This window comes from Phlebotomus papatasi, chromosome 1 (assembly GCF_024763615.1).
Source record: "Phlebotomus papatasi isolate M1 chromosome 1, Ppap_2.1, whole genome shotgun sequence".
NCBI lineage: Eukaryota > Metazoa > Arthropoda > Insecta > Diptera > Psychodidae > Phlebotomus > Phlebotomus papatasi.
This window is the reverse complement of record NC_077222.1, coordinates 81,722,472-81,737,439: the sequence shown is the minus strand read 5'-3', so window position 1 is coordinate 81,737,439 and position 14,968 is coordinate 81,722,472. Positions and strand designations below refer to the sequence as shown.

General features: G+C 36.6%; 1 protein-coding gene across 4 annotated transcripts in view; it reads right to left on the bottom strand.

Annotated features, from left to right (window-relative positions):
* Positions 1-14,694, bottom strand: part of LOC129810352 (ras GTPase-activating protein raskol) — a 130,294-nt gene extending 115,600 nt beyond the window's left edge. For 3 of the 4 annotated variants that reach the window (XM_055860770.1, XM_055860768.1, XM_055860771.1), the window contains exon 1: positions 14,163-14,694. In XM_055860770.1, coding sequence (XP_055716745.1) covers positions 14,163-14,238 — 76 coding nt within the window. In that variant the 5' untranslated portion in view covers positions 14,239-14,694. The remainder of the gene's footprint in view (positions 1-14,162) is intronic. The other variant, XM_055860767.1, reaches the window with a different exon arrangement.
* Positions 14,695-14,968: the final 274 nt, after the last annotated feature.

The following is a 14,968-nucleotide window of genomic DNA, read 5'->3' as shown; positions in this document are numbered from 1 at the left end:
CGATTCGCCTATTTATTTTAGCCACTACACGATCTTGATGAGCATTTTGACCAAATTGATGACATTTTCTGTGACGAATTCATGCCAATTTTGACCTCAATTGTCGACCAAGAAAGCTAAAGTTCAAAGATTGAACGTGATCATTGTGAAAACATTATATTTATGGCACTTTTCTCACTCTCAGGGGGATATTATAACTATGTTTAACAAATTATCGATTTTCTATTTTCTATGCCACAGAAAACATTGTTTTACAAAGTAATTTGTGTTTATCTGAATGATCTTAGTTTATTTGATTAAGATTAAAATTGGGCTTTGACTGCAAAACCTCAATAAAATTGCAGCAACACCAAATTATCTTCCACTTTTCCTCATCTCTTTATCCTTGGAACAAGTACAACTTTCGAGGATACAGCAAAAAAGAGGTTAATTGTTATATACTATACTTTTAGTATTTGTAGCCAAGTTTGGGATCAGCACTATTAAATCATAAAAGAAACTAGGGCAAAGCTTTCGGTTCTTCCCAGTCTACCATCACTTCCATATTAGCCAAAACAATATCTTGATTCTCTTTAGATAAAGATATGCTGATTGTGGCAAGTCTTTAATGTGTCATAAGTCTAAAAACAATTTATTGAATCAAGATTGTATTTTAAAAATTTAAATACTGATCAATCGATATCGAAAAAATAGCAAAACATCAAAACATCGATTACGGATATTATTGTTCTTCATGATATAGCTCACAATGATGTGAGAAGCAATAAAAATTAATGTGATTTTGGGAACATTTTCATTGCTATTCGTGTGACATTGACCCGATCACCACAAGATGCCACATAGAGGCGACAGGGTAATTTCGAAGAGCAATTATGGCAATTATGACTGCTCAATGTTTATTGACATTTTAAGGAAAATTAAAGCAAATTGTAATAGGTTGCACGAGCAGTCTTACGGGTTACGTTTTGATTACATTTTTCATTTTGTACCTTAACATGGGGCAGTTTAAAAAATTCCCCTTTATTTAAACTGTACCTAAGCCCAATATTCAAGTCTTTGGATTTAAGAGCCAAGCTGAATTTGATTTCACAATTACGCTCAGTAAATTAAGAAATAATTTCTTCAAGTTTTTTAGGACTTTTAATAATAAAAATTCCTAATTAAACAGATATAATGAAAAAAAGATTTTTAGAAATTTTAATTTTAATATTTGTTTTAGATATTATAATTTGCTAATCTAAAAACAAGTTTTCATGCGGTTTAAGATTTGTTCTCTATTCAGATAAGGTGGGTTAAGATTTAGTACTTAAAAAAATCTATTATTTTCTATCATTACTTGCATTAACTCTAAAAGGACGAATGGAACATCGGAGTCCCAAAAATTAAAAACAATTTTTCGGGGTATTTAGAGGACAAAAGAACTTTCTAGGGGAATGTAGGCATGATTCGCACAGAGTCAACCTTCAAACGATGTGAATTTTCTCTTCATTTGCAAGGAGCTGACTTACCATTTCTCATCTCGTCTCATGAGCTTAATAATTATCTATCGTATGGCTAAAAATTGACGAATTAGCTCTTTTCAAACAAAGAGAAAATTTGCGTTGTTTGAAGGTTCACTCTGTACGAACCATACCAAGATTCCTCTATAGTCAAAGAAATTGTTTTTGGTTTTGAGACACCGGTGCCCCACCCATCCTTAATGGTATCTACACACTAGAAGCGATTTTCGTCAAAATTGGATTTATTTTTTAAAAAAAATCTGACGTTTCTACCTACAAAGATAGGGGAAATTTTCTTTAAAAAGGCATTTTTTAAAGAAATTTCTCATAGTGTGTAGAGCCCATAAGAGGTTACGAATTATCAAGACCTAGCGATAAACAGTCAATATCTATTAAGAAAAAACTTAGGGGAATGTAAGCATGGTTCGCACAGAGTGAACCTTCAAACGATTCGTATTTTCTCTTTGTTTGCAAAGAGCTGACCTACCATTTCTCATCTCGTTTCATGAGCTTAATAATGATCTATCTTATGGCTAATGGCCTCTATACACTAGCGAAATTTATGTCCATATTGAAGAGTTTCTCTTGCACAAACGTAGGGAATTTTCTTCAATATGGACATAAATTTTTCCAGTGTGTAGAGGCCATAAGAAATGACGAATTAGCTCTTTGCAAACAAAGAGAAAATTTGCGTTGTTTGCAGGTTCACTCTCTACGAACCATGCTAACATTCCCCTATGGTTTTTATTATAATAAGTAAACAAGGATCGAAGTTTGTAATAAAGATTCGAAGATACCTGTGGCCCAGCACATAGAGTAGTTTTTTGGACACACTTTATTTAAACGAACATATTTAACTTGTAAAATTTGGCAGTAAATGATTAGATAAAGGAAATTTATACAAATGACTTCTAATCGATGATTCTAAGCCTTCAATGTATGACAGTTTAGGATAAATTTTTACTGTCAAATTTTACAGGCTAAATATTTCTGGGGATCAGCCTTAGTCTATTTGAGCTTTTAGGCACGATTTTGCGCAAACTTTGAGGCAATCTGATTCAATTCTGTTGTAAATTGTAAGACATACAGTGCCGCACAATAATTTAAAGACACCCATTTATTCATGTTTTCACACCAAATTTAAATTAATAACCTTTAAAACAAATATAAATTACAACTAGCGCCATCTGAAAACCCATATTTAATTTAGTTTTACCTTTTTTGACAGTTCCTCACAATAATCTTATCTAGATAGATAGATAGATAGATATTTATTCATCAGCAATGCTTATAAGGAACCACACAAGTACATTGTAATTATTAGCGGCCACCGCCGTCTTAGCGTTGATGACCAACCTCAGGAGTGAAAACGGTGGAAAACTCCATCACAGGTTGTATATGCCGATCATCCATAGGATGTATAAATTTTATACAATATTTATTTTAAATTTACAATGCATCATGTTACGAAAAAGAAAGAAAAAAACAGTTAATACTGCTCTGTATAAAAGTGCCCTAACAAGCATTGTGAGAGGAAAATGGCTAGCTCTGACCGAGCTGTGAGCCATAGATTAGGGCATCAGCCCCAAAGTGGACAAAAGGTCACACTTACAATAAAAAAAAGTATATGTGTATATTTAAGAATAAGGTTATTTATAATTAAATTTATTCAATTTCTACATCAAAAGAGGGTTAATCCAAAAACGCGAAAAAATAAATAAACAAAAAAAAAATCATTCCACATTGAAGCATCTAGTACTAAAACATAGTGACAAGAAAATCCTGGCGTATCTCACAGGAGCCGGTGCCCCAGTACCGCGGCAACCCCAACCGGTCCACAGGGCAGATGCATCCCGGAAACAGATTGCTCCCCATCACTAACACAGGCCCGAGCTTTGCGAATTCGCTTACAATATTTTGGGGAGAGAGAGATCGGTGAAGCCGAGAGAGAGAGACCCCAGCACGGGACCGTGGGCGAGGGAAAAAAAAAACTACATCACAAGTTTGACAATCCAAATCCGTAAACAGGAGAAAGGTGGGACATATTAGCAAATTTAGATCACCCCCCACAAGCCGAAGCGAGGGATGCCACGGTAACGGAGAGGCAACCACGTTCGAAACAACCAGGAATCCTTAAACAGAGGGGAGCATGTGAACAGAAAAAAATACTAAGAAGAAAAAGAGGGCAACTGAGAAACCCTCATAGACATATCAAATATAGAAGCCGGCAATTACATTATCACGCATGTTCAGCAAAGTTATCTTTAATTTACTAAAGCTAAAGGTATCATTCTGAAAAAAGGCTAGTAGAGAGTTGGCAATTTTTGGGGCACAATAAGAAAAGCTGTGCTTAAAGAGCTCCTTCTTCGGCCTAGGCACCAGGAAAACCTCACGCAAGCGAACGCCGAGCAACGACCCGGGATCACGCAATCGGACAACTCTCTCTCCACATCTATTATAAAACAATTTTGTGCATCTATAAACGTACAGTGCGGTGAGGGTCAGAATTCGCCAAGACTCAAACAGAGGGGCAGAGCTCTCGAATCTTCCCCTGAAGGACATCAAGCGGAGGATCACTTTCTGTCCCGCCCTCAGACATTTCAGATGAGAGTCATAAGTGGCTCCCCAAAAAGGGATACCATACTGCAACTTAGATTGAACCATTGTTGGTAGCACTGTAGCTAGTTTAGATACTCATATCCAAAATCATCAAAAACAGATAAACATTCAAATAAGTATTTTGTTCATACATATTACACAAATTGTGTGATTCCAAAAAATAATAACAAAAACGTGTTTTAGCAACATACATTTCCTTGTTTTTATATAAAATAATAATAAAAAGAGTCAAAGTTGATCCATTTTGCATTAAAATTCCATGGAATTTTAAACAAAATGTTCAATTTTCTTATTTCACTATTCTTTGCCCTATAATAACTGTTTTTATTATTATTTTATACAAAAACAAGCAAATGTATATGGGAAGATAAAAGTGATCTTAAGATAATTTTCTCGCTTACCGTAACGTGTCTTATGCAATCGCGCGTTCAACTTCAACTAACTCGTCGTCCTTCGTCGTTCTCCTTCGTCCTTCCCCTCTTCATCACTCCCTCCCTACACACCTACTATGTTTTTATTTAATTTATCCCACACGGCCATTCCCTGACAGGCCACTTCTCCGGGTGGCCACCCACGGCTTCATATAGTCCACTGCACTAGTCGTCACTTCGGGTCCTTCGGTATTTTCGAGACGTTTAACTTTATACCGATCGTTATTACACACTTCTTCAACGCGATAGGGCCCCAAAAACTTTGGTTTCAACTTGAGTCCAGTACCGAACTGAGTGCGTTTAATAACTACGACATCACCTACTTTGTACTTCGGTGCTTGGCGTCGTCGCAAGTTATATTCTCGTCGATTTTCTTCTTGAACTTTTTCTATTTGACGTCTTGCAGCATGTCGCATTTCATCTCTATCTTCTTGCACTATCCGCTCATGTTCTTCCTGTAGAATCTCTAATAATCGTAAGTCCTCTGGACATCTCATCTTGACTCCTGTCATCAACTCGAATGGTGTCGTCATTGTGCTTCGTTGGAGTGATGAATTCACAAATCTTTGCACACATCCAGCAAATTTAAACCACTCGTCTGGTTTATCAATAGCTAGCTTCGTCAGCATTGGAATTATTATTCCATGAATTCTTTCCACTTGGCCATTTCCTCGTGGAACTCCCGTCGTGATGTGATGTAATTCTATTCCTCGTGATGTGCAATAATCATTGAACTGATTAGAGGTAAAAGCAGCACCTCTATCTGCAACAATTCTTCTTGGATCTCCCCATTCATCTGCTAATATCTTCAGCTTTTTCAGAGTCTCATCCGTCGAAGTACTCTTCACGGGAAAAAGCCACACAAATTTGGAGAATCCATCCACAATAGTTAGGATATAATTGTAGCACTTTCTGGTAGAAGGGAGCGGTCCTAAATGATCTATATACCAAGTATCCATTGGCACATCTCCTTTTGGAATAGTCTTCAATTCCCCTTCCGCCTTTCCTCTTTTTCTCTCGACTAAAATGCATTCCACACAATTCCGAATGCAACTCTGGACTTCTTTTTCCAAATCAGGGATAAAGTATTCTTTGGATAGTTTGTCTTTCATCTTCCTTAATCCAAAATGTCCCGTCTCATGACACCGTCTCAAAATCTCAGCTTTCATCCCCTCTGGAATCACTAACAGCTTACCATCTTTGTGTTTCTTATAGAGGACATCATCCACACAAATAAAATCATCATGTTCACCACTCTGGAGAGCATCTTTAACTGCTCTCACATACGCATCTTGAGCTTGAGCTGCTCGAATCCTCGTTGTCACGTCATTGGCCATCATCACCTTACATCTTGAAAGAGCATCTACATGTTGCATTTGATTTGCAGCTCTATGTTCCATTGTGAACGTGTATTCATTTAAAATCAACATCCACTTAGCTACTCGTGGACTTATCTCCTTTTTCGTCATTGTTTGTTTCATCGCCGAACAGTCAGTTACCAATTTAAACTCGATCCCAAGGAGGTACACTCTGAATTTCTTAACTGATTCCACTACTGCAAGAAATTCTAACTCATATGAGTGATATCTCGTCTCAGCTCCTTGAGTTGTGCGACTGTAGAAATGGCAAGGGTGCATCTTTCCGTCCTTTGCGTCTCTTTGGAAAAGAATTGCCGCTAAACCGTCTTTGCTAGCGTCGGTATGAAGTTCAGTTTCTCCATCAGGATTAAAAATCTTCAGAACTGGTGCTTGGGTCAACATAAACTTCAAGTTGTTAAATGCCTCAGTCTGGGAATCTTCAAATATAAACGTCGTTTCTTTCTTCAACAGCATCGTCAATGGTCGTGCAATTCTTGCAAAATCTTGAATAAATCTTCTGAAATAACTCGCGAGCCCATAAAATCTTTGGAGCTGTTTTGCAGTTTTGGGTTGCGGGAAATTCAGGACAGCTTCAATTTTCGTCTTCGATGGTGCAACCGTCCCGTCGCATATTTCATAGCCCAAATATTCTACTCGTCTTTGTAGAAAATGGCATTTTTTCCAATTGAATTGTAGTCCAGCCTTCTCTGCTGTTTCAAGTACCAGTTGAAGAGATTTCAGCCCATCGTCTTCATCATTACTGGGGATAATTATGTCATCCACAAATATTAATAAAACTCCCTTCTGAATAAGCTCCTGAAACACTCTATTAATAAATCTTCCAAAAGTTGAAGGGCTTAGGCACAGTCCAAATGGCGTTCTCTTAAATTCGTATTGACCCTCATGAGTTACGAATGAGGTAAATTTCCGACTGTCTTCATGCACTGGTACATGGAAGTAGGAATTTTTTAAATCCAGCGTTGAAAAAACTTTAGCTTTAGCCAATCTATCGAGCTGATCATCAATCAAGGGCATTGGAAACCTATCTCTCTCAATCTTAGAGTTTAGCTCCCGATAGTCAACACACAATCGGTAGGATCCATCTTTCTTTTTCGCCAATGTTACAGGACTAGAATATTCACTCACCGATGGTTGAATAATATCTTCCTTCAGCCATTGCTGTATTTGCTCATCTATGACTCGTCTTTCCAATGGAGCAAATCGTCGTGGGCGTCGTGTGACTGGTTCCTTATCAATCAAGTTAATGATGGTCTGAACACCAACATTCTCTGGCTTCTTTGGGGAATATTCAGAGATAAATTTCTTCACCTCATCTTTATACTCTGGTATTACATCAACTTCTTCATCGACACAGGGCTCTATAGCGAGTATCCAATCATCACTCTCGCTGACTTCATCATCAACAATTCCTTCATCTTTCAGATTCTTAGGTTCTTCTAAAGTGGGACTAGTATCAAGTCTTATTATAGGCATTATACTCACTTTGCCGGATATTATGCGATAGTCCACATTCCTCAGAAAATTCTTCCCAATCAGCATGGAAGCCTTCATTGCTTCGGGTGGGGTGAGGTGAAATGGACATTCGTACTCATGATTTTCTATATAGAATTTCAACATCACCTTCCCAAAGAAATTTTGCATCTGTCCGCCAAAGGAAGTGATACTCAATGATGTCGGCTGAATTAAGACACTCTTATCACACAATCTCTTACGCACATCATCGCGTATGAAACAAACGTCGCTTCCAGTGTCTATCATTGCCAGAACTTCATGCCCATTCAAAGTCACAATCACGTGATAGTCATCTTCTTTCACGGAGTTCACAACACTCACTGTTGCTTTATTCTTGGCAGGCTTCTTGGCATCATCTGCCTTCTTCGTACAATCCTTAGACGAATGCCCAAAGGCATTACACGTAAAGCATTTCATTCCTTGACTTTTATGAGGGCACTCATTACTCTTGTGGCCCGGCTCGCCACAGTTGAAACATTTTACAGTCGTCTTTGGGTTGCTCTTGCCTGCTAACTTCTCAGTTGCAGGTTTCTTCTCACTAATAGGCTTTTTTTGAGAAACCATTTGCTTTTCCTTCAATTTCTCATAGCGCTCCAGTCTCTTCTTCAGATCATGAATCGTTTGAGCTTCGTACAAACTTGCCTTGTTTGTCACCTCATCCTGAACACCATCACAAATGTATTCACAAATCACTTCTTCTTCCAAGTCTGCCATTTTAGCAATTCTCTGCATTTCATACACATAATCTAGAAATTTTTCGTCAGGTTTCTTGATACGTGTCATCAAACGTCTATGAATCTCAGCTGTGTTGAGTTTTTTGCCAAATTCTCTTAACAAAAGCTTCTTCATTTGGGACCATGAGGAAATTCCACTTTGAGCGTGTATAAAATTTCTTGCAGTCCCAACCAGCGTCTTTCTGCAGATGATTATCTTCATCACAGATGACCATCCTGCCATCGTTGCCAATTCCTCGAACTCATGAAGCCACACTCTAATATCTTGTCCCTTTTCGGTACCAAATTTCTCCAGACTGTCTTCCACATCCCGAAAAGAACATACTCTAGAATTATAAGGCACATCATAGCTCACCTTCTTTGGAGTTGAAGTCTTCTTCTTCTGCCGGGGAACCTTCGTGAAATTCCCAGCTTCAGTGTCATCGTCATCATCTGAAGATTCCTCAGTCATCGTACATGGAAATTTCTCCATCGTCTTAGATTTTATAGTCGTTGGTGGAGTGTGTTTGACACCCCTCGGCATCTTTAATTTCACATCATCATCACAATTGGCATTCTCATCACAATTTTCATCCTGGCTGTGATCCGTCTGATCAATTTCGACCCTGGATAAAGCGTCGTGCATTGTGGTGTTGCCATCGTCGTCATCATCTTGATTCTTAGTAGAATCACCGTCATATTCGTCTTGTTGACATCTGAGATCGTCATTCTCTTTGTCATCGTCGTAAACATCATCATTTTTCGTCGTAATTTTGGGCTTGAGACACTTAGCATCAGCAATCCTCCTTGCCAGAGCCTCTTTCTTCCCAGTTGTTGCCAAATTAAGCCGTACACACTCACGTTGAAGGCCCAATTTGGTGAAATTTGCCACCAATTCGTCGTATGTTGACATTTTGTCCATCAAAACAAAAGCACTCGCACCACTACCGTCTTTTCGTGGAACTTTTGTAACTCTTTCGCGACACTCACGCCTCTAGTGTCGTTTTTGCTTCGCCCAAAACCCACCACACTACACTAGCGCCAAATGAAATACTCGCGGCGAACACGCGAAACACTACAAATGGGGCCCTGGGGCTACGCAAAATTTGTTTCGCTTTTTAGCGTCTTTTTCCGTCGTTTTTTCACAAATTCACACGTTATTTCTTCGATAAATTAATCGCGAACACTTCAATATCCCGGTTGAGCCCCCATATGGGAAGATAAAAGTGATCTTAAGATAATTTTCTCGCTTACCGTAACGTGTCTTATGCAATCGCGCGTTCAACTTCAACTAACTCGTCGTCCTTCGTCGTTCTCCTTCGTCCTTCCCCTCTTCATCACTCCCTCCCTACACACCTACTATGTTTTTATTTAATTTATCCCACATGTATGCTGCTAAAACACGTTTTTGTTATTATTTTTTGGAATTACACAATTTGCGTAATTTGTATAAACAAAATACTTAATTGAATGTTAGTATCTGTTTTTGATGATTTTTGATATGAGTATCTAAACTGGCTACAGTGCTACTGTTAAAAAAATGTAAAACTAAATTAGATATGGGTTTTCAGATGACTCTAATTGTAATTTATATTTGTTTTAAAGGTTATTAATTTATATTTGGTGTGAAAACATTAAAAAAAAATGGGTGTCTTTAAATTATTGAGCGGCACTGTGGAAAAAGACCTTCTCCATAAGTTCTAATTACCTAATACTCATAATTTTATTTAAAATAACATTTAAGGTTTGTAAATTAGCAGTTTGATTAAGCGAGAAGAAAATCAAGTTTTGTCAGTTAACATCTATAAAAGTGTTCAAAAATTCACTTAACTCAAACCGACAATGACAAGAACGTTCACAACTTCTTAATTTTCCATTTCCAAAAATATTCTAATACTTTTTTATGAATATTTTATCCCTATACTGACTACTTTTACCAAGATACTGCGCAATTTGACTACAGTATCTATAGGTATTCGAGAAAGTCAGAAAGTTGAGATGTTCTGCCATATTTAATTTTATTAGTTTTGTAGATGTTGTAGGTCAGTTGCAAAGTGAGCTTTCTGTGTGAACTGCCCTGCCTTCCCCTACATATGAACATGCGGTTTAAAGCACTATTCTAGAAGGTTTATTTCCGCGTGTATTTGGCGGCCTACTGAAAATTACTCTCAAATTGATCTCAATTGAATTAATTCTTTTTTGGTGTCTGAGAAAATACAAAAAAGCTTCCAAGTGATTTTTAATTTGTGTTAATTAAACGATTTGTGGAAGATCTCATCCAGCGTCAGGAATTCCAACCTAACTTTTGCCTGGATGATCATATTGATGACCAAAGTGTCATTTAACGCAGAAAATGCAATATTTTAAGATTCTCCCACACCCCAAAAGTCATATTGTCTCATGCATTGTCAATACCGAGGACAAGAGTTGGTGGATAATGATGACGAAAAGGGAAGGCGTATAAGAAGTGTCTCTGTCATCAAAGTCAAATCGTCGGTTTGTCTTGTGGTTTCTTCTTATTTCCTCCTTCATCATCGTCTCTCCTTCATCTTCTTGTTTTATGAATGATTAACACATTTCTTTCTTTTCTTATGTGAATATTTAAATAAAAATAAATTTACATTTGTAGTTGATTTGCCGTTGACGGAATCACTTTTTTTTCTTCTTAACACATCTTCCTTGTCTCGTTTTTTTTCGCAACGTAGAAACACAGACTCAATATTTTTTTGGACATTTTTTTTTCATAGGCTAACACTCAGCTTTTTTTTATCAAATTAAGAAAATTTGTTTTCTTTAGGTGTTCCGTCGAGGAAAAAACAACAAAAGTGGCAAAATTTGAAATTCAATTCTTCTACGAAAAGATAAAAGTCCAAAAGGGTAAAAGCTGTTTCTGCGTGAGAAGCATTTGATCATATTGATTAGAGTTTAAGTTGAAAGCTTAGTGATCATGCGTGATCTCATTTCATTTGATTTTTAGCATTTTTGATCTGAATTCTTCCTATGAATTATAAATTAATTTACAGTGCGACTCCAGTAGTATCAACCTCCGATAGCCCCGATAGTGTCAATTTAAAGCCCCGATAGTATGTCAATTTAAGTGTCCTCTTGCGTGAAATGCTGACACAAAAGAATTGCAGATACGACAGAGGTAGACGCAACCGACGATATTTTATTACAACATCCCATTTCTTTGAGCCTATCCTAACATTCTGTAGCTATTTATGCTTTTAAGGTGTATTAGGGGTTAAAGTTACCCTTTTTCATGTTAAATTTACCCTTAAAAAGGTGTAAAATACACATTAAAAAATTTATACACCTAATAAAAAGTTATGAGAAAAAAAAGTTAATCGCACCCCCGTTTTTTTCTCAGTGCTGTAATTCCCTTGTTTTAATCATTTACAGTCATAATCAAACCATCAAATCAAAGGTTTCAGCTTGTATTATTAACGTGTGGGCTCCTAAAGGTTGGGTGATTTCTACCACACAACTAGCTCCCGTAGTATCATATCGTTTAGAACGCTGAGAACTACCGGTGTAGGGGAAAGTGCTCTCCCTTCGAACTTCGAACGTTCATGCCTACGAATAATGTGAATTTCTTTTGTTTTCCGTAAGAGACTTACACTAAATTATCACGGAATTATCAACAATTGATGATAAGCCAACTAATATTTAATAGAAATGCGTAAGTCTCTTAGGAAAACTAAAAGAAAACTCACATTATTCGAAGGCATGAACGTTCGAAAGGAGAGCACTTTCCCCTACATAACATAATTACAACGCTCCAAAATAGGATGCCTCCCTCCAACCTAAGACTCCTCAGGAAGCTCTACCACTCCGAAACCGCAACCTCTGCCGTTTTTGTTATGGACCCATCACAAAGCAATGTTTGTAAAAGGACAAAAACTATACTCGTTAAGAGATCATGTTATGAACAATGTTTGTGAAAAAAATATAAACGTTTGCGAACTTTTTAGAGGGTTATACTCAGTCCCGGCATTATGCACTTCGCGCTTATGCACCAGACGGAATTATGCACATACAATAATGCAAGATTGTGACGCGGGAAATTTGAAGACACTATGTTTATTTTTCAAAATAAAACCTTAATTTCCTTTATTAAGGTAATTTTTTTTTTAATATTCTAACAACTTTTTGAAGAATTCTGGCCAAAAATAGAGGAAAGTGGGTCACCCTTGAAATTGAGTTTTTCTCCTATTTTTAAGTGGAACTAAGCCATATCATAATGTAGGGTGGAGTAACCACTTATCGCCACTTTTAAAAAAAAAACTGAAATTAATTTAATTACAATTTTTAAACCATTATTATAAAGTAACTTAAATTTGACACAAAGATACTTAGATATGTTGTCTATAGATATATCAAACTAATAGTCCCTCAATTTAACAGTGGATTACTTAAAAAAATATACAATATATTTTTATTAAAAACTCAAAAATAACCACTTCTCGTCACCTACTTGAAAAGGCCCAAACTCAATTATTTTGGACAATATTATTAAAAAAAAATATATTCAGCGTTGCTTTTTCTTCCTGATATCCTTCTTATTACTCATATTATATGATTTTTCTTCGATTTAACTATAGGTGGCGAGAAGTGGTGACACCATCCTAATTCAGCTTCTCAATCTGTTTGTGCAGCTACATTATATAACGATAAGGCTCAATTTTATTTAAAAATAGGTGAAGAATGCCAATTTCAAAGGTGTCCCACTTCCCCCTACATTTATTCAAAAGAAATCTCTAGCGGTATGCAAATTTTCTCGATGCATAATGCCTTTTCGCGCGTTTTTTTCGGTCCCAAAAATGTGCATAATCCCGGGACTGATTGTATGAGCATTTCGTAAATCCCTAATAGGAATTCACAAACATTTTCGAACAATTTTCCAAAATATTTTTTAATTTATGACCTGTGCGATTTTGAAGATTTTTTGCGACCTGTGCGATTTTTTTTCAATGATTTTAATAAATTTGATCCATTATAATAATTTATTTCATTGACTAGTCCAATTCCCAAATTTCCCGAAAAGATTCATGGGTTAAATCCCTTAAGAACATAGAAAAAAATGAGTTGTCCGAAACTTGAGTCATCTGAAAATAGCGTGCTTTCTCCTACACTGATCCTTAAAATAATTCATGAGTTCAATGATTACGATTAGAATATTTTGTAACTATGTTGATATTATCAATAGTATTTGTTTGAAAATTATCTATTTTAATTGACTTTTCTCGGATTCCAATTAGCTGACACTACTGGAGTCGTACTGTAAAGTCAAGAAAATTCCATTCGAATTGGTAATATCGTAATGGTACAAAATCTCAACATTGCAACATTCTTCGTTTGATTAAAAGCAATAATTAAGTTGATGTTGGAACGTTGGACACTTTCTTTGATCTTCCAGAAAAGCTTCTTTAGGAAATTTATGACACTTTCAGCGGAAAAGCCGATTTTTTTTGTTGTTTTCTTTTGAAGAATTTTACCGTTGGACTTGAATCATATTTCAGCGTTTTTGTCACATAAAAATTTCTAAAACCGTATTATAATAATTTTGAATGAATGCACCTCTAACGAGTTTTTTCTCACTCTTGTTCTTTGATATCTTCCATTGAAGATGGATAAATCTGCATATTAACCCTCGGTAAAAGAAGATAAACTGATAAACGTATTCTTCAAGTTTCCACGTGAAAATCACTGAGAAATCTTGAAGAAGACACAGCAAAGTCAAGAAAGAAATCTCTATTTTTGAGCCTGGAGGGCAGAAATGTTTAGTAGCAAAAGTTTCCTCCTCTCTCTCTTTTGCACTTATTGATACCCCGTATATGTATATCTCTCATCTCAACAGGTTCAGCAAAAAAGTGAATGTTTTCAGGTAATCTTTCAAGGAGGGATTTGCCTGCGCGCACGTATGTTTACCAGAAAAGAAATATGCTGCTACCTGAGCAAGATGATTTTGAGATGGATCTCGTGATTGAAAAAATAAATTCTACTCACCACAGACATCTAGCCATCCTTCGATGCGGCTGGGATAATTAATTTCGCAGATTCTGTTCGTCAATCTGCGTCCCATTTTTATCGATCCGCTCACGGAGCCGGCTCGGACGATTCTTGATTATCCTCTCAGCTGCAACAAAGGGATTTTCACACAAACTCTATTTTTTCCAGCTTCTCACACTCCCTCTTGGGATTTTATTCCTCCTGCAAGGGATGAATCACTGCATTGTAGATTTTTTTCTCTCACAATACTCCTAGTGTCTTGCAAAACAGTTTCTCACTAATTTTTGCACCCAAGGGAGACACTTTAATAGTCTGAACTACGAGAGGAGAAATAAATTACAATGGGATTGCACAAGAGAACTATTAAAAGTTGTTCACTTCTTAGTTTGCACTTATTCACTTCCTTCACCAACGACAATGCCTGTGTTCACCAAATTGCCTCAAAAATTTTAACACAACAATCACATTTGAATTTTCTGAGAGCAATACATCACGTTAATCCTCACTCCATGAAACTTCAACGGATACTGAATTCTCTGCGCAAACAGGGAAAGTTCAAGAGCGCGAGATTTCGACGAGAATTCCAATACACATGACAAAAAAATCTCTAGAAACTTTGCCACTAGATTTCACCGAAGCTTTGAATTTAAAAGCTTCTGGTGGTATCTCTTATTTTAAGATGAGTGAATGAATGGATCCAATCGATCCAATGGATATTTGAAATTCTGGATATTATAAACAGGATGATATTAATAAAAATACATAATGGGAGTGGGGCACCTTTGAATTGCGGTACCTTTAAA